Genomic DNA, 26542 nt, shown 5'->3' with positions numbered 1-26542 from the left:
CACACGCGCCAGTCAACGGGGAGAAGGAAGGAGTCAGCTCCATGAGGTCTCAGAGGAATTCAGTCCCCACTCAGAATGCAGTAAGGCTGCATGGATGCTGTCCTCAGAGCACAGCCCTGCTCACTGCTCCATGCTGGGGCCCAGCACCCCTCACACTAAGGCCCAGGCAGCATTGACAGGCCCATGGTGCCCTGAGCTTTTCCAGGGGAACATGTATCAAGACACAGATCTACCCACATAAGAGCACGGACATCTCCCCTCTGCTCCACCGTCCACTCATCACAGGTGGACACCTTAGACTCTGAGATACGGGCAGAACCAACCATGTGACAGGAAACAGACTATGAACCAGAGAACTCCACAGTGCAGGCTCAGAAGTGGGGGTTAAAAACCCACAGTCATCAGTATTACAGAAAGTCAAGAATGAGGCCCTCTGAAAAGTGCAGGGAACAAGAGAACGCTCTTGGAAATCAATGGTCTCACTGCAGAAATGACCAGTTCATGAGAAAGTCTGAAAAATGAGGAGCAGGGTATCTCTCCAAGCATACAAGGAAAAGGAGGGAAGGGGGAGGACAGACTATATGGCATGATAAGAGTTTCTCAGAGCTAAATAAAGACATACATTTTCATACCTTGTCAGGGTGCTGAGCAGAATACATTTTTTAAAGTCTCATACTTAGAAATTTCCTTCAAGAATTGTTCAAATGACCAAGGACAAAGAAAAGATTGTAAGATCTCCCAGTGAGAACAAACAGGTTATTCTAGCATCAATGTTGTTGGTGGTACAGGCAGCAGACCCACATCTTTAAAGCTTTAAGGACATAAGATTTGGAATCTTTAATTATATTCCCAAACTATCCATCAGTTGTGCAGGGAGAAGAAAGACATTTGCAGACACAAAATATGTCTGAGTTCCTCTTGCATGTCCTCCTTCTAAGAAAAGAACCTGATACTCTAGAAAATCTTGAACAAAAAACAAGGAAAAAAAAAAGCCCAACACAAACAAGCCCAGGAAACAGTAGATGGTGCCCAAGAGGGCAGCAGACAGGAGCAGAGTGACACCACACTAGGAAGAGAACAGGGTTTCAGCAGCAGGGGTGACCACAAGGTGGAGAATTGAGGCTAAGCTCAGGGCTCACTATGCTTTTTTAAGAGGCAAAACAAAAGGTCGAAATCCTGCAAAATAGAAACAAGTACAAGGAAGTGAAGTTCAAACACAAAGCCAGCTAATGTGCACATAACTTTGACAATCACAGGTGTGAAAAAGGAACGTCCTCGACCATGACCATGACAGGAGCGTGTTCTAACCCACCATAAGGTAGTGCTGCAGGGTGAAAATGTGCAAATGTACTAAGCTGTCTCCCACCATGTAGTTGAGGGTTTGCCCTCAACAGACCAAGTGACAGCTCTTTCCTTGGGGTCATGGTGCCTACAGGAGACAAACTACAAACGCAGGCAGCGGAAACCGCAGAGTGGGACCTGGAAGGGTGGGCTGCAGACTTGCCTTCTACCGCCCACTCTCCTTCACTACTCTACTCCCTCTATTCATGCAATGTCTGCTGAGTACCCACTCTCTGCCAGGCATGAGGACACATCAGGGAACCCAGACAGAAAGCCCTGCCCTCCTGCAGTTCACTCTTTAGTGTAGGAAATGAGTTTGTTTGTTTTTTAAATAGTGAATTATGGAGTAAATTAGAATGAGGTATTGTCTGAAATAATAACAATAAGAGGAAAGCAAAGTCAGGAGGGTCAGGAACAGCAGAGAGGGAACTACTGAGCACAGACATACAGTAATGAGTTAACCCTGTGTATATCTGGGTGAAGCACATGAAAGGGAGAGAACAGTCTGTGCAAAGGTCCTGGGGCAGGAGTGCATTAGACAGCTGAAGAGATAGGAGTGTGACTGAAGGGAGGAAAAGGAATATAGTGGGAGGGATGACAGATCACAGGGCCTTGTCAGTGCTAACAGGAAGGAGAGTTTCATGCCGGGGTTCCTGGACACAGAGCTCTTGCAGGGCTGAGGCAGAAGAAACCCATGCTCAGACTTCCATTTGTTGAGGAGCCTTGACTGCTGTGTTGAAATGAAGAAACAGGAGAGCAGCTGACAGGCTACACTGGTGTTTGGGCCAGAGGCAGTGGGACCAAGTGGAGGGTCAAGTGCATTCAGGAGGTGGGGTAACTCCTGGGCCTGGCCTGGCCACAAACAATATGAAGTTCCATTGATGGAGGTGGGGTTGGGGCTGGAAAAGGTAGTGAGAGGGGAGCATGGAAGCACTGTTTGGGTGTGTTGATTTGGAGATCACCTACATACAGGTAAGCTCTGAGGTGGACTGAGGAGAGGTCTGGGATGGAGGAAGGGCCTGGGAGTTGTTGGCCTGTGGAGAGCTGGGAAATGCTGAACTAGATGAGCTCACCAGGAGAGCACAGGACTCACTACAGCCGAGGTTGGCAAGAGATTAGATGCAGCCAGCAAGACAAGCCGGGGTTCACAGCAGGGAAAGGGCCACAGAGGTGAGGGGATGACTGGACGCTGAGGAGACAGTGTGCCCAGGTAGAGGGAGTCTCCTGACACAGAACCCTGAGGTTGACTGCTGGGGCGTTGGTCCCTGAATATGCAGGCATGTGAGGATGGGGCAAGAGCCCAGTCCAGCTGGTCTTTAAGAACCATGTGGTCCTGGAGACCACTGATCTGTATGTTTCAAATGGTTTTGCTATAAAAGGGAGCACCCAGACAGTGGGAGAGGGGACACGTGGCTTGTGCATTGAAGGGACCACTCCAGGGAGTCAAGCATTGACAGCTGATGATGAACAGGATGGGTTTCTGCTGATGCCCTTGAGCTGCAAGGAGCTTCGAGCTCAATGCTGGGCCAGGCTGGCTGGAAGCAGGGACAGTCTCTGGGCAGCAGGTGTGGAGGCTGTGCTGGGCTGCAGATGTGAGGGGCATGTGGGGGCTGCTGGGCTTCTCTGGGGCAATCCCAAGCTGATACCCTGGGGTTGGGGAGGCTTCCAGGAGAACAGAGAAAAGCTAAAAATAAGTTCAAGTCCAGGCTCCAGCTCCCAGTAGACACATGGCACCAGGAGTTGCCATGAAGATGGACTCAGATCTGAGAGCAGAGCCCCAACATGGAGCACCCAGGACTGAATCATGTCCCCAAAGTCCCATGTTGAAGCCCTAATCCCCAATAAGATAATATTCTGAAGTAAGGTTAAATGAGGTCAAAGGGAAGGTCTCTAATCTGATAGGACCAGTGTCCTTAATAGAAGAGGAAGAAATATCAGAGCTCTCTGTCCTGTGAGGACCCAGCTAGAAGGTGGCATCTGCAGCCAGGAAGAGGCCCTCACTAGGGACCTGACCATACTGGTATCCGACTTCTGACTTCTAGACTCCAGCCATGAATACCTGCTGTTCAGTCCTCCCGCTGGTGGCACTTGGTTAAAGCAGCCTGAGAGGACTAAGACACACTCTTTCTACCATATGAGTCGAAAGAGTCAGCACCAAGACTGACCATCACTGTGGGTCCACCCGGTCTGGCTCTGGCGTCAGCCCACTGGGCAGGTTTTGCAAGATGACACCAGTTTTCACAACACTATGTGTTTTGAAAGTAACTTAGAGTGAGTGCCTTCTGCAAAAATGTGTCCTTCCTCCTTTCATTAAAAAACCTAAGATTTTTAACAACTTTTTTTTTTTTTAATTTATTTTTAAAGAGAGGTGGAAGGGAGAAAGAAAGGGAGAGAAATATCAATGTGTGGTTGCCTCTCGTGCGCCCGGATCGGGGGACCTGGCCCGCAACCCAGGCATGTACCCTGACTAGGAATAGAACTGGCGACCTTTTGGTTCTCAGGCTCTCAGGCCAGTGCTCAATCCACATAGCCACACCAGCCAGGGCTATTTTAGGAATTTCTGAATGACACTAACTTACATTCAGCAAAAATACTCCCTAATCTAACATTAGTCTATTCAGAACAAACAGCTGTGCGCAGTGTGAAGGGACCCACCTCCCCCACCAACTGCACAATGATGCTCCATGTTGTGCACAAGGGCAGAAGTACATATGCTCTGAACCCCATTATCTTAAAAAGTGTTTCCTCTCGACTCCCCCGGTCCCACACTTGGGCCCTGTGTCACTATGTCACTGTGTTTTCCTCTGAGGAGTTCAGTGTACAGTGTTTGTTCTCCCTTGAGCACCACCTCCAGCCCAGGGCCCAGAATTAGTGCTGTGTGGAGACCCTGAGGGCTGTGCAGTGCGAATTCAGTGTGGGGCAAGGTGTGCAGCTCGAACACACACACAATGTTCATGCCCACACACTCATGAAAATACACACGTACACGCATGCATGCGCATGCAGACACAGCACACGTGCACACATCTGCATGTTCACACCTACGTGCAAATACACACATAAACTCAACAATTTACTCACATGTATATACATGTACAGACATACACACACACAGAATCATACACCATCTCTGTGGACCTATATGCCCAGAGTGCCCGTGAAACTGAAGACACCCTGTGTCTCCCTGTGTGGGGCTTTCCACATGCACAGGATGTGCACATGAGGCATCTGTGAGACAGGGCTGTGGGAACTGTTTGCTGTGGCCCATTTATCACTCAATGAGGCCAAGTGAATTATTCACAGACAAGAAAGGCTGCCTGCAGTTAGCATAAGGAGTGGAAACCAGCCCAGAGTTATCTATTTTGAAAAGACAGAATCTGCAGCTGGGAGAACAGGACGGAGGCAGGGGAAGCTCTGCCTAAGAACAGAGCAGAAGAAACAGAATTCACACATACAGTGCTGGGAAGTGTCACTTTCCTCCCATTACTAAAATCCTAAACTTTTAATCAAATCACTTGTAATTTGTCAAAGACGACAAAATTTCTGCTTTCTAGCTATGGGTTCTCAACCTTCCAAAATAGAAACCTGATTCCTATTTGGTCTAGATTTATTTTGCTCAATTATGTATTTGATACTAAATTCGTATTTTATAGTCATAACATAAAAAAACAAAACAAAACCAAAAACCACCACTTACATAAAATGCGATCTTCAAAGGGAAATTAAAAATCCCAAAAGGCGAAACGAAGCAGCTCAGCAGTGCCGCTGTAGTGCCCCAGGGACCACGGTGGGCTCATTCGTTCATTCTCCCCTCTCACGCCTTCATTTGCTGACTCTCCCACTCCTACTCACTCATGCTTTTGGGAACTACTGTCCAGCACCCCCAGGCCAAGCACCAGGCTTGGGACAGAGTTGGCAGATGGCCACAGCTTGCCTTCAGGTCTCGGGAGGAAGGGAGACTATGGTCCATTTGAAACTGAGAATGATCTAAGAAATGAAACACCACAAGGAGGAGTGCATGAAGACCCCATGTGAAGGGTCCCCTGGACACCCGGACCATCCCCAAGCCTGGTCACAGCATGTTCAACAACATTCAGCAAACCCTTGAACCTTTGCCTTGCGTTTAACTGCTGTCTGACCAGGGCACGTTGGTTGCAGGAGAACCCACGCTTAGGACAGAGGCCAGTTCCCACAGCCTCCCATAGGCACCCCTGTGCCTGTGGCTCAGACACTTGCCAGAGAACAGAGGGTGCGCTATTCCACTCAATCTGCACAGGTTGGGTAGCAAACACGTTAGGCTTTGTGGGCCATGGGGCCTCTGCCACAACTACTCAGCTCACCATGACCTCAGCCTGGACATCGGATAAAAGAGTGGCAATGGCTGTGTCCCAACAAACCTTTGTTTTAAAAAAATGAGCAGCAGCCAGATTGGCCTGTGGGCCCTTTGGCTGACTCCGTACACTAACCTAACAATGTTCCTACTTCTGAAGAAACTATTAAAGGATCCTTATGATTACATTTTGAGGTCCATGTTGGGTCTTTAGCTGAGATGTATTTACATGTACATCTACAGAGCACTGTGGCTTATAATATTCAGTACATGAAAGCAAGGAAGAACTTAGGTCTACAAAGCAAGGAGGACTCTCGACCAGACCAGCAGCAGCAAGAGAAACATGTCAGCTGGCATCCGGAGGGGTGGGAAACATGGAAAACGAGGGATCTCTGTGCTCAGGACATGGGAATAGAAGTCATGTGGCTCAAAAGACCCTGTTAGAAGCTGAAGACCTTGTCAGAGGTGTACAGGGAAGGGCTGGTCACCCTCAAAGAGGGCAGCAGGGGCAGCAGTGTCCCCACTGGGACAATGAAGCACGGGTGCACACTGGCTCAGGGAGGAGAGGCTGGACTGATTCACGCTGGGTGGACAGGAGAAGCTGTGAGAATGAAGAAATGGCCCTGTGACTCCCCACATCAGAGCATCACAGATGAGGACTTACTTCCGCCACAAGGCCAGGGGCTGCTCCGGGTCCCTCTCTGCGGGTCCCAGGGAAGCGATGAGCGCGAAGGGCCAGGCAAGCAGCATCATGAAGGCAGCAAGCAGCAGCCGGATGGGGAAGAGTGTCAGCGTCATGACTGCAATCTGGGGAGACAGACAGGTCATTCCAGAAGCACTGTCACCAGGGTACCTCTCCTCTGGACTCCTCTTGTGGAAGCTGTCCAGGAGCTGGTGCTGGACCTGCCCAGGCCATGGTGCTGGGTGAGGCAAGTAGCAGTGATGTCCTACCCAGGGTCACAGGTGACCTGCTGCCCCACCTTTCCACTCCATCCTCAAGTCACCCCTGAGGGAAGGCTGAGGAATGGGGTGGGGAGCTTTCTCCTGGAGTCAACAGCACCCTGCCCTGATTCCCACACCCCCAGGCAGCCCTGAACCTGTGCCTTATGTGACCTGAGGATGCTTTTGAGGCACTAAGCTGCTGTCTGTGAAGCAGCAAGACAGTAGGTATGGAGCTGGCAAGACTGAACCACAAGGAAGACCAGGGAATTCAGGCGGCTTCCAGCCCAAGCAAGTCACAGGGCAGGAGCCCAGGAGAGAATATGCCACTAAGGGTCTGGTTGGGAAGACACCAGGAAAGTGGATGGGGGCTCTGTGGGGAAAGGCAGACCCTGCAGATGAGGGGACAATGCAAGTGATGGGCACATGGTCAAGTTGGGTGGAGTCCTGGGTGGACCAACAGCTGTCACTAAAACACAGTACTTCCACACACAAAGTGATATTCTGGCTCTGCACCAGCCGATACTCAGGTGGTCAGTCAGAAAGGGACCAGTGAGGGGGGGGGGGAATGACAGATGCAGTGTTTGATTATTTGCAATAATATATACTTCAAATATGTAGGTTTGATGCAGAAAAGACAGAAGAGACAGAAGATCTGGGGTAAGGTCTCAATCTCATTGGTGGCCAAGCCTGAATGGCCCCACTGCTGTACCTTGCCTGTCTGTCACCTGCAACTGAGCACATGCTATTCCTTCGGTCTCTGTAATTCCCTTGGGCTTCCTATCAAGACCAGCACTGCCCAACATGATACAATGCAAGCCATGTGTGTAATTTTTAATTTTCTAGTGGCCACATTTTTAAAAAATTCAGAGGTGATGAAATTTATAGTTTATGTAACCCAATATACCTGAAACATCACTTCAGCATGTACTCAGTACAAAAATTATGATAGTTCATATGTTTTCCATGTCTTGGAAATCCAGTGTGAGTTTTATGCTTACAGGGCATCCCAATTTATTCTTGCCACATTTTAAGTGCTCAATAGCCACTTGCGGCTGCGGCTGCCTGTTGGACAGTACAGATCTGATAACCATGTTTTGCAAATGATGGCAATGTTTAATGGCCCTTCTCTCCTCCGGTTTCAGGGGCGGGGTACCAACAGCCCAGCTGGAGGCTCCTGTTTCAGTATGAGGTTGAACAGAAGCAGCAATAGCAGACCTGCTGTCCTGCTGACGCTGGTGACAATGCTTCCTATTAAGCGGGTGCTGGTTCTAGGCTGTCAGTACTAAATGCCTTTCACTGGTGAGAACACACACCTTCCGATTCCTGGCTCTCTGAGAACTTTGTTTTGCTTTACATTGTGACCCGGTGCTGGTCTTTATCACAGGTCTTCCCTGCATCCGGGGGGTCATCTTGCGGCTGCCCTCACTCACCATTAGTGATGTGTTCACAGCTTGTCTCATATTAACACACTGCATACGGGTGGCAAGAATTCTCGTCACTTCTAAAAGGCATTTAAATTCCCCGGTACGCAACGTGTTAAAACGCTGGTGACAGTACTGGGAAAGTGACAATGTACGGTTTCCTTTGTAACAGAAATCCCTAGGTCTACTTGTGACCATGCCTCTGAGACTGAGCCATCACTGGATCCTAGGTGATCCTCACACCAGGTCCCCAGCCACGCTGCCTCCTGTGGGAGGACCCTGTGGGAACGTTAGGATTCCCGCCAGCTGCCACCTCAGAAAAATTTCTACAGAGATTGCTGACTGCTGTTTCAATGTTTCTAAGGCTACTGTTTATCGAGATTTCTTTTCTTTCTTGCTTTCACTTCAGTGCCCTTGTCAATGAGGAAATCTCCAAAAGGCCTCAGACTTTTCCTCCCCTACCAAACTTCCCAGCATGCACGACTTCAGAATAATTGAGTGAAGCTGCCCATGACATTTGTTGTGACTTTACATCAGTCCTGATCTACAATGTCAGTTACTATTATTTGTGCCTTCCACAACTTTTCAGCCTATATTGACAGATATTCTTCTATTTCGTTAATCTGCTTATAGAACCAGTTTGATGGGCTCCTGGTCTCTACTGTGTCCCATTCAGTCAGACTGGTTCTGGCTCTAACAAGAGTCTCTCCTACTCTGAGTCTATGCTAACAGTCTACTTCACATCTTGCAGTAAAAGCCTAGAGCATTATTTTCAGAAATACTTTATTTCCCAATATTCACATTGAGAACACACAACTTTCTCTAAGTACCTCTTTAATTTCATCCAAGTTCATAGCCTTTTCTTTGTTTTTAGTAGTTTAAAATAATACCCTTTTCTATCCATTGTGATTATTTTATACTTCTGCTGCAGAGGAAAAAGAGGATGCAAGTCTGCAGGTGACACTTCCTTCCTGTTCCCGAGAGCTGACTCCCCACTGCCCCCACTTCCCACACCCTTCTTGCTGCCCCACGGGCTGCCCTTACTGTTGGGGTGCTGGCTGGGAGCTCAGCATGCTTGCTCTGCTGTTAAAACTGACAGCTGGCCCTCTCTTCTCAATTTGCAGAGAAATCAAGTTACTGGACAGTTTACTATCTGTTCCCATAAACTGCTGTTTGTCTGGTGCCTGTGCAGCAGACCAAGTGAACAAGCACAGAAACTGGGAATCTGAGAAAGTCCACACACTTGGATGGTGCAGAGTTTACACCACACCCCGCTCTGCAGGCATTCTGTTTCCGGGGTGGTTTCTACTACAAATCATGGGCTAAAGCAACCATATCTTAAGGTGTAACCGAACAGCAGGTCCGGCTGCCTGCTGTTACAAAAGCTAATACTCGAGAGGCAGGTGCTGATGTAAGGAAAGTGGTTTATTTTCAGGTGCCGGCCACCTGGAAGACGGGGGATTCATGTCTCAAAGCCCATCTCCTGGGAAGATGGGTGGCTGATGTCTCAAAGCCCATTTCCCCATCTCAGCGGAGGCAAAGGTTTTTATAAGGAGGGCGAGGGGAATAGAACAAAGAGAGCGAGGGAGGGGGTTGAAAAGTTCTCTATGTGCAGACGAGCAGAGTCCATTCCGATAAGGTGAGTGATGGTCCGGTGTGTCATCCTGGTTTAGTCATCCTGGCTCCATGGCTGAAGGTCAGCAAATCTCCTGGACCTGGGATGCCTGAGGTTGGAGTATCTTCTGAAGTTAGTTTCTAGGATTCTTATACAAACAGGCTGTGCATCTACAAGCTACATTTAGTCAGTCAGCACTTACGGAAACAATGCCAAAAGAATGGTGGGGTGGGTTACAATTTCCTATGGTTACAAAGGGGTTCCAGAAAGAACACATGGCTCCCAGCACCCCACCCATGCACCTGAGACCTATAGACTGGATGGATGCAGCACCACATTCCTTTTGAACAAACAGGGAGAAGCTAGCCAGCCCTGGTCAGGAGACCTGAGCCTGCCCTGCACCCCGACTCAGGGCTGGAGCACTGCCGTCCAAGTTGTTTGGTTAATGAGCAACACAGGTTCCTGTAGGCTGGTCAGTGGCATGGGTTCACTTGGCCATTCCATGTGGGATGCAATATGTGAACCTCAGATAATGCAGTGGTGCTTATGCTCCCATGCACATCACGAAGGACACAGTCCTGGTTTCTGAGTGAAAATAGGCTCTGACTTCAGCAAACAGACAAGTCCCCAATGAGATAAGGAGTGGGCAGGTGGGGACATAACGCAGACTCTGGGTGAACTGCCTTGCTCGCCTGGAGGATGGGGAAGAAAGTGGTTTTATTGGTGTGTGTATGTGTACTAAGTATATATACATACATTAAAAATGCTGTGTAAAGTGCACTCCCACAGGGTGCAGGGTGTTCTCCCAGGTCCCCACAGCTCTGCCCTCACCTCACCCAAGCACGTGGCCTGTGTGTTCTCTGCTAGACTCAGCCTTGACCCCAGGAGTCAGAAACCATCCCCAGGAGGAGCAGGACTTGAAAGGTAGCTCCTTCCAGAATCTTCTGTGGGCTCTGGTTACTTGCTCTGCGAGTAGGCTGCCCCTCTGGTTGTACCTTCCTGTCCTCCTGCTCCTTCTTGCCCACCTTACAGGCTCTATTGCCTGTCTCCATCCCAGATCCAGTCACTGGCCTCCCTGCATCCTCACTGCTCCACCTGCCCTGGTGCAAACTGGCCAAGGGCCTTACCCTGTCCAGCTTGACTAGGTCACAGAGCAGCCAGAACACCGCGTGCATGTACACAGCTCTGGTGGGGCTGAGAAAAGAGGGCCATGGCAAAGGTATCCTAGAAAATCCTGGACTGAAAACACACAGAACAAGAAATGTGTGATGAGAATGGAGTAACCATGCTGTTCCCAGGCAGTTCCGGCTGAATACCTGGCATGCATTTGTAACTAGTGACCAGACTGGACATGGTGATGCCTCCCCTTAGGCGGCTGTGCTGCCTTCCCTGGCCGGCCCAGAGGGTGAGCCCACGGCTTGACTGAGTCCTAGTATCTCTTCTCCATCAGAAGGATGCCGGGAGGCAAAAAGATGCCTCAGGGAGAGCGGTCAGGTGACCGCTGCCCACACGCCAAATAAGCTCTGTGCTGGAGACTGACACAGACACCTCAGCCTGGGGAAGGTCCTCCAGGACCTGCTCCCACCAAAGCCCCTCTCACAGGGGCCATTCTCCCCAAGGAGGAGGGGCGGCATCTGGCAGACAGCACCTGCACAGGTCATAGCTGGGTGTGGACTGGGGTGGTGGTCCTGAAGAGGGAGGACCTTGCTCCCTGGTGACAAGTGGCTGGTGCTCCCGGCACTGGGGGCCAATCCCAGCGGAGACTAAAGCAGCAGTATATTGGGGAGAACGCTGAGGATGGGGAAAGAAAAGGAAAAGGCTAGCGGTGAAGGGATCTACAGCCCTCCCGTTATTAATAGGAGTCCCAGTCATCCTCATAAGTGCCAGGCAGTCACCCTTCTCATGAGCTGAATGAGGGTTTGTAACACAATCCTATGGGGAACTACACTTAGGAGTCTCTGAGTTAGATAACTACTGAAAACCAGCTATGATAAACTGTCCCATTACGAAGAGGTATAACATGAATCACACTGACATACATGTCCACAGCACATTTGTGTTGTCCAGTGGCCGATTTAAACTAGATCGGAAGGTGAATCACCTATTCCAACCCGCGTACTTCATTTCATCCAGGGTCCCTGGCAGAGAGGTCCAGCGGTGAAATGCCCAGGTGCTGGAAGGAGTTTGCAGGCTGCTCGCTGCCTCTAAACACCATTTAGAGGCCCGGGGCTTCTGGGCTCTGCTGATTCCGGGTTGGGGTAGAAAGTATAGAAAATGAACCTGGAACACTGTCATGCAGCCACCATCAGGAAAGCCAGCAAAGGCCCCTGGACCGGGGAGCTCACACAGCAGACGGAGCAGTTTGAGTATGTAACAATCCATGCTACAACTGGAATGTCATATATGCTTACCACATGACCCATGATCACAGGCACAAATGCACATGTACACACACGCACATCTGCACGCCAAGGCAAGAGGCTTCAGGAGAAATTGGCCCTAACGATGCCTGGGCCTCACATGTCTAGCCACCAGGACTGAGAGAAAAAAATTCTGCCGTTTAAGCTGTCATCTGTGGTACGTTGTTAGGACAGCACAAGCCCAATACATTTGGAGTATGACAGATTTCCCATGACAAGAAGTATGAAAGTGACAATTCTCGTCACCCGTTCCCAGTGAGCTCACTTGACCCAGCAATCCGGATCTCTGAGTCACCCGTGGCTACAAAGCTGGCTCAGATTCGCCCAGCAGTGGCTCCAAGGCTAGGAAGCCACCAGCGTTGTCTACGTGCCTGTTGTGCCTTGGGTTTCACAACCGCCATGGAACCACTGATAGGCTCGTTAAGAGACAAGGATCTCTACAGCACGTGGGTCCCTTTTGTCTCCACCCACATTGTCCCTGTGCTAGGCTGGGTCACTGCAGTGAAACATGCCCTGGCCAGGAGTGGACAGGCCAGCTAGGGCGCTGCAATGCTCTGTGCCCTCCAAGCATGCACACTGGAGTGACACCATGCTGAGGGACCCCAGCCAGCTGTTCAAGATGCTAACAACACCTGCAGCCAGGAGAGCACAAGGGGAGGACGTGTGATTGCTCCAAGGGCAGAGGGTGCCGGCAGCTCCAAGAACACAGCAGCTGCGTCACAACCACAGACAGCGGACATTCAGACACGCAGTGCCAGCGGCCCCATCCCAGTCATCATGATGGTGGGGAGCTCACAGGGAAAACACTCCTGAAGGTGCGTTCCCATGCCAGTGCTTCATTGTGGAAAAAGTAATTAATTGTCATTCCAAAGGACTGTGAAACACTCAAAATACACTAAAGAGATTCACTGTCCATATGAGCATCTCCATGCACAACAGTCCCTGCTGACCACAGAAAAACATGCATAGCAGCCACATCCCACATCTCTTCCCTCAAGTTTCTGAAATCTGTGTTAACAGAAATAGAACGACTTTGTGCTCATACACAGTGGGGATTCAATCTACCCTCAGTCACTGTGAACTGTTCTTGGAAGTCAGTGGGCAAGAAGGGTAAACAAATATGGACTGAGGCACTGGCCCCCAGACGTTACATGGCCAAAGCTCTGCACCACTGCCCACAAGGAACTTGAATGCAGCCTCCTGCTGGTTCTGGGGACAACCACAGTTCAGGGTTGGTCTCCCACTAAACTCTGTGAGGATGACATTGCAGTCTGGGTGCTGCAGGTAAGAACTCAGGTAGGGCCTGTGTATGTGCACCTGCCAGCTGGGAGCTCAGGTCCAGCTGGTAGGCCTAGGTGAGCACACAGGAGGTAGACAAATCACTAATAGGTGTGGAGCCTGGATTAATGGGGGTACTACAGCAAACGCAAGGATGAGACCCCAGGGCACAGAGGTGCTGCTATGCCACCAGAGGACAACTGCCAGAATCCAGGAGGTCCCATCCTACTCCCAGCCCACAGGGTCTCCAAATGCAGGCAGAGACTGAAGGAAACTGCTCAGCAGCTCAAGGGGTGCTTCTCAGAACCAAGGTTCCATGAGGCCACAAAGAAGCAGTGCCAAGAATGATACAACAGAAGAATCAACTACCTAATTAGTTAGCCTCCCCCAAATGGCAGCGTGGGCACCAAGGGCAGGGCATGGCTGGGTGAGATGCAGACAGGCAGGGGTGGCTGCTAGCGGGGGAGGCAGGGACAAGCCTGCCAGGAATGCAGGGTGCAGTCCATGACCCAGAGAGGAAATACTCACAGTAGATGGGCTTGAACAGGTGGGGAAACTGAGGCCCAGTGAGGGAGGCAGGCAGCTTCCCAAGGTCCGCCAGCTGGTTAGAGCAAAAGCCAAGGTTCAAGGAAAAGGTACACTGAGGGGGAACCTCTCCCAGGGCCAGGACCCACTCCCGCTGCCATGTACCTCCCGCCGCCATGCACCTCCCACCCTTGGACACTGGCCTGACATGGGGATGATGCCTCTGATGCTGACACCCCAGCCTGCTGCTGCCCAGGACTCTAGACATGTATTGCCAACAGCATAACTGGCAACCCATAGCCACGCACAACCACCACCAAAACTGAGCCCCGCTGACCTGTTCATGTCCAGCCTTTCCTGCTTAGAGGGCAACTCTGTTCCTCAGGTCTGGTTTGGTTGGTAGACACACACTTCGGAGTCATATTTGCCACTTCTCTTTCTTACCAATTCCTACCAGTTCCACTTCCAAAACAAATCCAGGATCTAGCCCCCCCCCCCCCCCCCCCCCCGTCCCCCAAGAAGCAACATGGCAGCTCCCATCCTGGCTCTCCACACACTGCCAGACTCCATCCCTTGGTGCTCAGAGTTCTGTGTGGCTGCTGAGTCACCCTCTGACCCCAGGTACCCCTGCCCAACCTCTGCTGCAGCACTGGCCTCTCTCTGCTCCTACCACACCAGGCACCACAGCACTTGTGCAGGGCTGGCTCCAGAACCTCGCGTGCACACACACCCCCCGGCCATACAGGAGGGCCCATGCTGAACCCCTAGAGGCAAGAAGGAGTTGAGCCAGACATGTGCACTAACCCTTCGTCAGAACTGGGAGGGGCACTGCTGAGACAAGAGCTATGAATGAGGGCAGGTCAGCTGGCATCTGGGTGTGGGAGGACATGGGCTCATCTTTGGAAGGAAGCATGCATTAGGGTTCAGAAGCTGTCCGAGAAGCGATTCCTGGGGCTGTGGCTCGTGCATTCCTCAAGCACACCCTGGGAGGCTGGCCTCGGTCCCCTCCAAGGCTGTGCCATGAGGAACAGGTTAGAGATGTGATGCATATATTGCACTGAAAGAGCTCCAGGGCAATGTGAGATAAACAGAAAATCCTTGCCCAGGGAATTAACCTTGGTTTTTACTGTTATTTAAAAAAAGAAAAGAAAAAAAAAAGCAAGTTATTTTTGAGAATCCTGATTTAGCACAGACAGAATATTCTAAAATTAGGAAGCCAACATCTGATGCTGTGAGCGGTGTGTGGCCCCCGCAGCTCAGCCTGTCCAGGCAGGAAGGGGTCTGCAGAGCCACACAGAAACGTTCACGTCTTCTGGGGCCACTTTCTCCTGATGCAGTGAGAGAAAAGAGAGCATCTAATTTTCTTTTATTTTTTAAAGAAAAAACAACTTAGAGAAAGCACAGTAAGTAATCCTCACAGGAGTCCCATCAGCTGGCACAATCAAACGTGTTCCTTAGAAAACTCCACCAGCCACAGAAGCCTGGAGCTGAGCCTGGAAAGAGCGTCAGAGGCTCAGCCCTGGGCCTGACGTGGCAGAGGCATACCCGCCCAAGAGAAGTTTTCTTCTGTGTTTGTCCCTAATCACCAGACACCTTTGTTAGATGTAGAACACTGCTGGTCCTGACCCTGTGCTGCATTCAGTATGGAATAAACAGTAGTTTTCACATTGATTCTAATAGTTAGAATATGCCAAAGCAAAAGTGAAACAAAGAGCCGATGTTCTGAATAGTCATGGTCAGTTTTATCTTGTCATACGCACCACTGCCTTTAGGAAAAAGCTTCCTCTTTACAAGAAAAACATGAAGGTGGCTGGAGAGTCAAGGTGTCAAAATAGGTGCAGGAAGGGACTGTTGGGGGGGGGGGGGGGGGCGGGCAGGGAGTGCAGGTCATGTCCAAGGGGCAGCTTTAGTGGGGACAACCTGTTGTTGCATATAGAGTACCTGGGCTTTTTTTTTGACTTGCCCAAATTCACATGGACTCATTTGCTTTTTTCTTACTAACATGTGAATGTTGACTGTCTTTCTGGCCCTCAGTGTCAACTGTATCCCACACTGAGGCTCCCTGTACACCTGTGTGACTGTTAGGATAACCTGTGCCTCCACTCGGGAAGACTCCTTCCAGAGCCCATGCTTACTGCTATGCATATGCTATTTCTTCTTAGCTATCCCACTCAAATCTAAAATTAAATGTAGCTTTTCTACAACAGCTATTTTTGTCTTTCAAACCCTCAGCCAGCCCCAACATCCCCGCCATCCCCATCACTACTATTTAAAAGCTCTCGACTCAAATCTTAGCACTCATGGCCCAATCTGGAAGCTTCTGCAAAATGAGTGCATTTCAGTAATTCCTTCTGAGGTTACAACTGTCTTGCAGTCCAGTAGCAAAATGATCTTCCTGGATGGCCATACTGGCCATTCTCAACTCACTGAGGTTGATGGTGGGTCTTGTGAGGCAACAATAGACATCCACACAGTTCTTCATGGGTGAGCACCTCTGGGTCTAAGGAACCCTCAAGATGACACCCTAAACCTGGGAACCCCCCACTGGAAACCCACCACCAATAGACAGTCCATGCTTGCCTGCCTTTTAGCCAGTGCCCAATGGTTCCAGTCAGAAGGCCAGAGCCTTCATGTCAGCTGACCCTGCCTGGCGCAGGCCCGTGTCTGGCTCAGGTAGTGGGGCCCATAGTCCGGCTGGTGAGGGAAGCATGAAATAAACCCCTCAGTCAGAAGTCAATGCAGTGGGCAGCTTGGGGCCTCTGGGTGAAGGAAGCCGAGATCATGGCACTGGGGGCCCTGAGGTGGCCGAGCAGAGCACTTAGTCCACATTCAAGAGCTTCTGGGCTCATGGACATGTGTCAGCAGATGAGTACAAAAGCCTCCACATGAGGGCCAGGAAAGAGGACTTTGATGACATCAGTAGCCACCTGCCACATGGATTCAGGTCTCCAGAGAAAACTACCACCCAGATGCCAACCGCAGTGCTCACTGGCTAGAGGCTGGGCCATGAGACAGAGGAAGGTGGGGAGAACAACACAAATGAGCAGACAATAGGTGTCTGGGTAAGGTGGGCACACCTGGGGTAAGGATGGGAGGCAAGTATCTTTTCTCCAGGGGAGTTGAGAAAGGTCTCTATAATGACCGGTGTGATTCAAGCAAAGACTGAGGAAGTACAGGGGGAGCATGGGAGGGTTCCCACAGGGGAAAAGCTAGTGCAAAGGCTCTAGGGCTACAGGGCTGGGACTGTGGAAGGGGCAAAGGAGCGGGGGGCCAGGTAGGTGGAATGGGCAGGGGTAAAGGGCATAGGCAGGACAGTCATGTGGGACACAGATGTCCCACCCCTGCTTCAGTATGCGGCTTTGTGGAACATGGTTTTGTGGGAGCCTTGCTCAGACTTACCTGAGAAGGAAAGCCCAGGGCACCTCCCTGGGAAAAAAGGAGCAGGAAACCAATGATTCGTGTCAGACACTAGTGGTGCCTGGGCCAAGGTCACATGACAGTGGTCCAGGGCAATGGCCCAGGAGCCTGAGGAGTCCCTGCCCTGTCCCAGCTTCCCAGGAGCGCTGCTTCCCTGACAGTTTCACATGCTGTAAACCCTTACTGAGGGCCAATCAGGGGTTACAGACCCCATTTCACAGATGAGGAAACTGAAGCCCAGACAGTCTAAGAAACTTGGCTGTGATGTCATGACTGCTTGGAGGGGGAGTTGAAACCTGGGTGTACCCCCTCCTCTGCATACTCTCCCTGTCTTCTCACTTCTTAGTTTCTATAAAATCTCATCTTCCAGGGGGAGTCAGGGAGAGTAAATGGGCTAAGATATAAGATCCCCACCCCACAAGTGGGCCCTCAGTACATTGGCATTCCTGGTTGTCTGGGGCACCAAGGTCACTTTTGAGCAGATCAGGCTCCTGAGCAGCATGGAGCCGCAGGCCCCACTGGGTCTCAAATGCTGGTCCTCGACTTCCAGATCTTAGGGACCCTGTGTGAAACATAGCATGGAGAGGCTCAGCCCTATGCTGCCATCCTAGGGGTTTCAAATATTAAAATTGTGAAATGTTTTCTAAAAGTTTGTATGAGGCAAATGACTTTTTTTAGGGAAAATCACTCCTCTACCTCTAACATGGAAATATGACACGTAAGATGAAAACAGCTGTGGCCCCATGGGTACCTACTGCACGCACTAACACAGGGCGGGGCCCGTGGCTCCATGCAGGATGGTCTGTGGTAGTTCGTGGACCGTCACCAAATGCAGCAGAGCCCATGAAAGTGTGCCCAAAGGGAGACGGAAGCCAACTGCCACATGGCCATGTAAGAATAGCATTTCAGAATTTCAACACTTAAAAGACCTAAGCTCACAAGGCTGCAACATGGATAAAATGCCAAGAAACAAGCCACTAGCTTTTCTTTAAAATAGAATTTATTGGGGTAACATTGGTTAATAAAATGATACAGGGTTCAAGTGTACAATTGTAGAATACATCATTTGCATATTGTATTTTGTGTTCACCACCTGAAGTTAAGTCTCCTTCCATCACCATTTATCTCTCCTTCTCCCTCTTCTATCTTTCCTCCACCACCTTTTCCCTCTGGTAATCACCATACTGTTGTGTCTATGAAGTTTGTTTGTTTGTTTTTGCTTAATCCCTTCAACTTTTTCACCCAGTCCTCCAACTCCCCTCCCCTATGACAGCTGTCAGTCTATTCTCTGTATTCATGAGTGGATAAAAAAGCTGTGGCATATTTACACAATGGAATCATACTCAGCTGTAAAAAAAAAAAAAAGGAAATCTTACCTTTTGTGACAGCATGAATGGACTAGGAGAGTATTACGCTAAGTGAAATAAGCCAGTCAGAGAAAGACAAATACCATGATTTCACTTATATGTGGAATGTAGTGAACAAAATAAACTAACAAATGAAAAAAGGCACTAGTTTTAATCCTGCAAAACATGGCCCTGGGAGCTGCACAGTGACTTGGTCTCTAGAAGGACAAACACTATGATCACATTTAAACATGTTATTTCCAAACACAGGCTTTCCTCTGGGCTCATTTTCAAAATACTGCACTTTACAGCTAGACTACAGGTTTATGGAACACTAGAACTAGAAATGTTAGAAACATAGTTCAGGCAAGGCCAGGTCATCTTAACCAACCCCCACAAACTAATGGGAACTCCAGGGAATCTATGGGGGCTTCTGCCTGCTCTGGGAAAGATGGCATCTTGTCCTGTTGCTTGAGTGGACAGCCCCGGGGGCAGGAAGACAGGGGAGCAGGGCTGTCAGCAAGCTCCAGGTCTTTGGGGCAGGCAGGGCAGGGATGCGGCTTTGTGGAACATGGTTTTGTGGGAGCCTTGCTCAGACTTACCTGAGAAGGAAAGCCCAGGGCACCTCCATCATTGGGGATATGCCCTCCCAGAGTCCTGATGCCTGTGGGCCCAGCAGGGTGGGAAAGGTGCCCAGCTCCTGCAGCACAGCTTTTGAGTCCTACAGGAATAAACCCTGATTTTTTAAAATAAGAAACAAGGCTGACTGTGCTTTGCTCAGTACTAAAAAATTAAATAGGTTGTAAAACAAAACTGTGTGTATATAATTCCATGTATGTAATGTATACGAGTGTGTATACTTCCATGCATGTGTGTGTATATATATGTCTGTGTATGTGTCTGTATATACTTCTATGTATACATGTGTTATGTACTTCTGTGCATATGTGCAAAATGTGTGTGAATGTACGTATATACTTCTGAGTGTCCTGGCTGGTTTGGCTCAGTGGATTGAGCGTCGGCCAGCGAGCTAAGTGTCGCTGGTTCGATCTTCCAGTCAGGGCACATCAGAGAAGGAAAACTCTGACTCCAAAAAACCTCCGCTGCCTTGCGGCATACCTCTTCAGGGGAAAGGCTAAGGGAGTAAACCCCGACAGAAAATCCGGAGCCGGAGTCCCTAAGGCGGTTTGACGTTGTAGTCAACACCGGCAACTCCTGCGGCGCACCTGAAGCCAAGCTGTATTGACTCCGTCTTTCCCTTGGACCCTTCAGCTGCGAAGAGAGGGGGGGTCTGCTGCATGGGCAACAGCAGACCCTCCATATCACCCTGCCCAGGCTCTGTAGCTTCAGCTTCACTGGAGAGGACACTCCAGCGTCATCGCAAGATGTTGATTCAACACGGGAGGAGACAGATACCGTGTCACTCCCGAGTCGGACTGCACAGCCATTCTCGGCGGTGCAGATAGACAATCTTAAGAAGCTACACCATCGTCTCTCGAGACGGACGGCTGCCGACGACGACTTCTGAGTGTATGTATATAATGTGTGTGTATGTAGATATGCAGGCTGGGTCAAAAGTAGGTTTACAGTTATTCATATGGAAAATAATACAATAAATAAATAACACATGAATAAACTCTGTTTCACGTACTTACAACTGTAAACCTATTTTTGCCCTATCCTGTATGTCTGTGCATCTGTGTATATATGCTTCTGTGTATATGTATATATGTAATGTGTGTGTATATACTTGTTATTATGTAATACTGTATGTGTATGAAGGTTTGCCCCACCTTGTACTTCTGTGTATTTGTGTACGTATAAAATGTATGTATGCATACACACACATATATAAAACATACAGACACATTAAAAATCCACACATCAGGACAGAAAAGTATAAAAACTGAAAAGACAAGTCTTTTTCAACCTTGAATCTCCTTTCCCACCCTCAGTATTAGCCACAATTTAGTTTCACAATTTAGTTTTACACGTGTACCCTTCCATGAATTAGAATCAGTCAGAAGAGAAAGCCAGTTCCCTATGAGATCAGGTCAGATGCCTGCACTGAAGCAGCCCTCGTTGCCCGGGACTCAGGGACAGCCCTGCAAGATGGGCCTGTCTCCTTACCCGGGACATGGGAACACAGCACCTGACCCTTCCCTCACCCCCCTCCCAAGGCTGCACTGAGTGACCAGCACAAGGACACTGGGAATTTCCCTGGATTCCACTGGGCTACAAATGTGCCAACAGAGGCATCACCATAAGACTCCCAGGTACTCAGAGACTTGTGACCTGGTGTTCACTTCTTATCCAGGGAGGGCGAGGCCTTCTCTGTTCTCCTATGGGACACACGCTCTCCTGGAAATCCTCCATCCCATGTTTCCCTGCACTTTTTATTACCAGGAAGCTCCTCAAGAACACCAGCTTTGGGCCAAGTCACTTCCCATTTATCCATTCCTCCACACCCCTGGCAGTGAGCTGAAGTCACAGAAGGGGCTGGATAAAGAGCTGCTTCTCATTGTGGAGTCTCAGGATGGAGTAAGCAGATACAAGGGGCAGCAGGGTAGGTGTGGTGGGCAGGGCTGGCAGGGCTGGCAGGGCCCAGGAATCTGGCAGGTCAGAGGAGCAGGAAGGAAATGCCAGGCCTGGTTAGTGTATGGGAGTGGGGAGCACTGAAGCCAGGGGGCAGGATGTCAAGACCATGAATGGCCAGGAGTGAACAGAGTATGGGATTCCCTGCTCCAGAATGGCCACACCTAACTCAGGATCCAGGTTGGGACAAAACAAGGAGCCTGCTTTTTTTTTTTTTTTTTTTTTTAAAGCAAAACTCAGGCATTCTGACAGGGACTTGAAGAAAAAGATTGCCCACTTTTGGGTAAATTACATGCAAGGCCACCAACTGCAGGTCTGATGGGTAGGAGTCTCCCTGGACTCCTACCCACCCTGGTAACAATCTGGGATTAGGCTGTGGAAGGCGTGCGCCTCAGCCTCCTCCCCCAGGACTCAGTTCCAAAGAGTACAGGAAGCCAGTCTGCTTTCTAGGAAGTAAGTGCTCGCTGACACTGGTACAGGGAGTTCAGAAATGGGGAAACTTCAGAACTGGAGGTGGGATGCACTCACATCCACGGGCTCCAGCGGAAAGTACCCAAAAACCCGGGTGACATAAAACCATCTCATGATTTCAGAAGCAACAAATCACCATGTGACTATCCAATATTATAATTATTCATGGTTTTAAGATCTTACTGTGTTTTCTGTCCAAAGAGATGCTTAAGCTCCTTGCTAAATCTGAAGTTAAATGACAGATGGACTGGTCATTAATCCATAGACTTACAATGGTCCTTCCCCAGCAGCAAATGCTAGCAGGTAAATGCAGGTGTCCTTACTGGTTTATCTTAACTAGAATTTAGGTGAGTTTCTGAACATTCTCTTGGTGTCTCAGTCATTGCTGAATCCATTTATGCATTGATTTGAGAGGCAGGATTTCTTTGCTTGGATAGGCCAAGTCACTCTGTGGAAACTTTACCCTAAAATACAGTAGATAAAGATAAGAAGTTTGGCAGACAGAGCACTGTTTGGTGAAAAGCAAAATGTGTCTTCAGAGCAGGATCTGGAACGTGGAGAGCAATGAGAAACCACATACCCTCAGCCACACACTGTAGACATCTGAGCAGTAGCAATGACTTTGCTACAAACACACATGATTATTCTGACAGTAGTCTCTGAAACATTGTGACAAGGTGCACACAAAGTATCCTGCCCTTCCTGGGAGGCGAAAACATGCTATCCACCTGTTCTTTTTCTGAATGTCATCCAGATGCTGCCTGACAACATCTAAAACCAGGATCTCAAACTCACCTCAGGGAAGAACAGTCCAAAGAGACCACAGGCATTGCTCCAAACCACCAATTTACAACCCTGTGACCCCTGGCGGAGGGGAACTGGGGATTTCTTATTCTGCTCTGTCACCCTCCCCTTCACTTGTTTATTCAAGAACTAGGTGAGTCTCTGCAGTGGACCCCATCCAGTTGAGCAGTGAGCACAGAGTTTGTGTCAGGACAGACTGGGGGGTCAGAGAGGTTGCAAATGTGACAGAGATTGAAGGTGGGTCTTCAGGAACCTCCAGAGAAGAGGGAGCTTCTGGGCAGTGATATTTCACACAAGAGGGAGAAGCAGAGAGGCGGGGGAGAGAGTGGACTAGAGAAAGAGAGAGAGAGCCCTGTGGCAGCTGGAGCCAACTGTGACAAGCCTGGGGGTGGGGAAGGGCCAAGAATGGACCTTGGAAACCACCTGAAGGAGTCAGGGTTCACTGGGTCCCAGAGAACTTCAGAGGGTTCTAAGCAGCAGAGCAGAGGGAGGAGGAAGGCCCCCTGAACCAGAGGAGTTGCAGGGGGCAGAGATGGTGGGTGGGGGCCCATTTAGGAGCAGAGGAAGTGACTGTGTGTCCTCACCCCCAGCATGCTGGGCATAGCACTTGGTAGGTGATCAATATGAAGCTACTAGTGAACGAGGCACCGGCAGACCACATGGCAGGCAAACACTGGCTCCAAACATACACAGAGACAGGGGACAAGTACCAGAAACCAACTGGGGACAACCTTTCCCTTTCTTATTACCAGAAGGGACACTGCCCTCTCCATTCTCTCCCCTCTTTTCAATCTCTGCCCACAGTTTCCTCTGCCACACATGCCAAGCAAACCCATCAAGAGGGTGCTTTGAGAAAAAGCAGGAATCCCAGAAAACAACAGCTTAATACTTACTTACTTCAAGAACTTTCACTTTAACATCATTTCAGGCGAATTACTTTACACATTAAAAAATTCTCAATGTCCTGCCCAAAAGTTTGTCACAGTTGGAAACACACTTCCCACTAACTGGACAACCACTTACATCCCAAATCTGAGCTTGCTTCTGTGTATAGTTTTGCAGTCAAAAGAAAGGCCCTCTTATGAGCGATCTTGCAGAAATGCAAACACCACACAACCAGAGCATGGAGATCTGACACAGCCAGGGAGTCGTTCCACCAGGCCAGAAACCACATAAAAAAAAGGAACAGGCCCTGGCCGGCAGCTACATTAGTTCAATCCCTGCACAGGGAACATATAAAAATCAACCAAGAATGTATAAATGGGTGGAACAACAAATCAATGTTTCTCTCTCTGGGTCTCTCTTCCTTGCTCTTCCTTTCTCTCTCAAATCAATCAATAAGTTAAAAAAGAAATAAAAGGAAAAGAGAAAGAAAGAAAAGGAATAAGTGTGAAAGAAAGAAAGAAAGAAAGAAAGAAAGAAAGAAAGAAAGAAAGAAAGAAAGAAAAAAAAAGCAAGAAAATGAAAGAAAAGGCACAAGTGCGGAAGCCCACTGCTTCCTGCAGCCAGCCACCCATCCATCAGCCAGGACCAGATGACCCCAGAAATAAAACCAGATGGAAGCAAATGGCACACTGTTCCCTCCCAGGCTGGAACTGAAGTTGTATACAATTGGGTACACACTAACCCCCAAGGGAAGCACCCCTTGCACACTCCCCAGAAAACAACGTGCAAACAGAGGCGTAAATGCTCCTGCTGTTCATCTCCAGGGGACCCCACACAGCACGGCACCCCTCTGTCTCTGGCACTGACTCAAGATATCAACTAGATCTCCACATACGAAGATCATCAAGTGACAAAAATCACATGGGGGTTGGGGCTGCACACCGGAGGAGTGGACAACCGGCCCAGGGACCCAGCTGCGTGGACCGAGCGGGGCTGCGGGTATAAGGGGAAGAGATGCGGGGGTTAGGAACGGGGGTGCAGGGGTCAGGGAAAAAGGGTGCAGGGTCTGGGGAAAGAGGATGAGGAGCCAGGTTCAGGGCAGGGGCGGCGGGAAAATAGGTGAGGGGACCTGGGATGGAGTGAGGGCGGCGGGGACTCGGGATGCAGGATGAGGGCCGCAGAATAGTGTGGCGGTCGCGGGCCGCGGGGGCCTGAGGGGCGGCAGTCAGGCTGGGCCTCGCCGTAGGACCCCTCCTCGAAACCCTTCCTGCCGCGCATCTCCTCCCCTCGGCGCGGCCCAGGCACCCGGCGCGCGGGGCAGCTGGCTTGAACCCACCTGGGCCTTCCGCAGGGCGCTCAGACGCAGCTCGTGCACGAAGGGGTTCCGCCCCGGGGGCGCTAGCCGCCGCGCGTCGACGGCTCCCGCGGTAGAGGCGGGCGCATCTCGGGGGCCGCGTCCTCGCAGTCTCATGGTCGCGCTGCGCTCCGTAAGGGGAGCGGGGGAGCTGGGCGCGCCGGGCGCGGAGCGGGGCGCGGAGCAGAGCGGAGCGCAGAGCGAGACGCGGGACAAGGATGCGCGGCGGCTGGAGCGGGCCGGGTCTGCGGCCGCGCACGCGCGGGAGGGGCGGTGGCGTGACGTGGGCGGGGGGCGCCGGAGGGGCGGGGAGCGGGCGGAGCTTTACGTCAAACCCCACCCACCGCGGGCCTGGAGAGGCGGCCCCAGCCCAGCTTTGCTCTTTGCAACTGGCTTAGCTCTTGGGGGGCCAAGGGACTGGCAGCGCGGGTTCTGAAGAGCGCTTAGGTTCTGGCCGGAGCACCTCCCGCCTGGCCGGACCACAGAGAGGCACCCGCCGACCAGGTTCCCGGAGGAGAGGAGGTCCGGTTCCCAGCTCGGTGAGGCTCGCCACGTTGCCCCCTTCCGCCACTCAGCGCACCGTCGGGGGCACAGCCAGTGGTTCCAGCACTGACCTACGCGGGAACAGGGTCAGGGATTGCCCTGTGTCCAGCACACATGCTTTCCCGGCCTGTGGTTGTGGAGCCCACCCCCACCCTACTCCTGGTCTGGGTGCGAGGCTGCCGCACCTGCCCAAATCTTGAGGCACACGAGGAGCAGGGCCTGGCCAGCCCTCAGTGTGAGAGGTCACTGTATACTCGGTTCCATAAGGACCGCCCCCCAAAACCAGCTCCCGCTGCTTTTCCCATTAGTTCGACTAGCTTGTTTGTAGATTTCTTAAAATCTTCTCTGTACGCAGTCATGCAACCTGTGCATAAAGATAGTTTATTTTTCCACGTGTGTGCTTTTTGTTGTCTTTCTTCTTTCTCATTTCAATGCAGTCTTGAGCAGAAGTGGGGAGAGGACACCTTGGACTTATTAACAACCTTGGGGGAGAGGGGGAAGTCATGACATTTTCTGTAGGTTTTCCGCAGGTATCTCAATAAGGTTCAGGGAGTTTCCTTCCATTGCTCATTTGCTGAAAGTGCTTGTCATTTTGTCAAAAATGCTTAGTCCTGTTACTATATTGAATGACGTTGGTTAATATTCTAATTTTAAACCAACCCTGTTTTCCTGGATAAGTGCCCACATGCATTATATTTATTTACAGGACATGATATTTAGTTCTGTTCTTAATCTATCATTTTTTAAATGAATTATGTTTTCATTATTATATCTTAAAAGACTTTGCTTAAATCAAGGTCATAAGTATTTTCTCCTGTTTTCTTCAAGTTTTATAATTTGATATTTTACATTCAGATCTATAATCCTTTGTGAGCTATTTTTTATATGATGTGAGGCTGTTTCATTTTTGCATATGAATATACAATTGTGCCACCATTTGTTGTGAAGACTGTTCTTTTTCCACAGAATTGCCTTCGCACCTTTGTCAAAACTCAACTGAACACATATATGTGTTTCTACATCACTGACATCTATTAAAGAAATTGAATTTAAGTTAAAAACATTCCCAGAAAAAAGAATGCCACCCAGATGGCTTCATGGGAAATTCTACCAAACATTTAAAGAAGAAATAACGCCAATTGTATGAAAACTCTTCCAGAAATTTCAGGAGAAGAGAATAACCCCCCAAATCATCCCCTAAAGTTAACAGTGCTCTGATATTCAAACCAGACGTAGACATAAGAAAAGAAATATT

The 26542-nt window shown here is 49.9% G+C and overlaps 1 protein-coding gene across 1 annotated transcript in view; it reads right to left on the bottom strand.

The window, feature by feature from the left end:
* LPCAT1 (lysophosphatidylcholine acyltransferase 1) overlaps nt 1-24987 on the bottom strand; it is a 42903-nt gene extending 17916 nt beyond the window's left edge. Inside the window, exons 1-2 of the mRNA XM_090276248.1 lie at nt 24727-24987; nt 6336-6478 (exon numbers count right to left, since the gene is read on the bottom strand). Coding sequence (XP_090132374.1) covers nt 6336-6478; nt 24727-24861 — 278 coding nt within the window. The 5' untranslated portion in view covers nt 24862-24987. The remainder of the gene's footprint in view (nt 1-6335; nt 6479-24726) is intronic.
* Between the last annotated feature and the right edge of the window lie 1555 nt (nt 24988-26542).

Source organism: Furipterus horrens, unplaced genomic scaffold (genome assembly GCF_987537825.1).
Source record: "Furipterus horrens unplaced genomic scaffold, mFurHor1.1.pri manual_scaffold_5, whole genome shotgun sequence".
Taxonomy (NCBI): domain Eukaryota; kingdom Metazoa; phylum Chordata; class Mammalia; order Chiroptera; family Furipteridae; genus Furipterus; species Furipterus horrens.
Note: the sequence above shows the minus strand (reverse complement) of the source record. Positions and strands in the feature narration are given on the sequence as shown.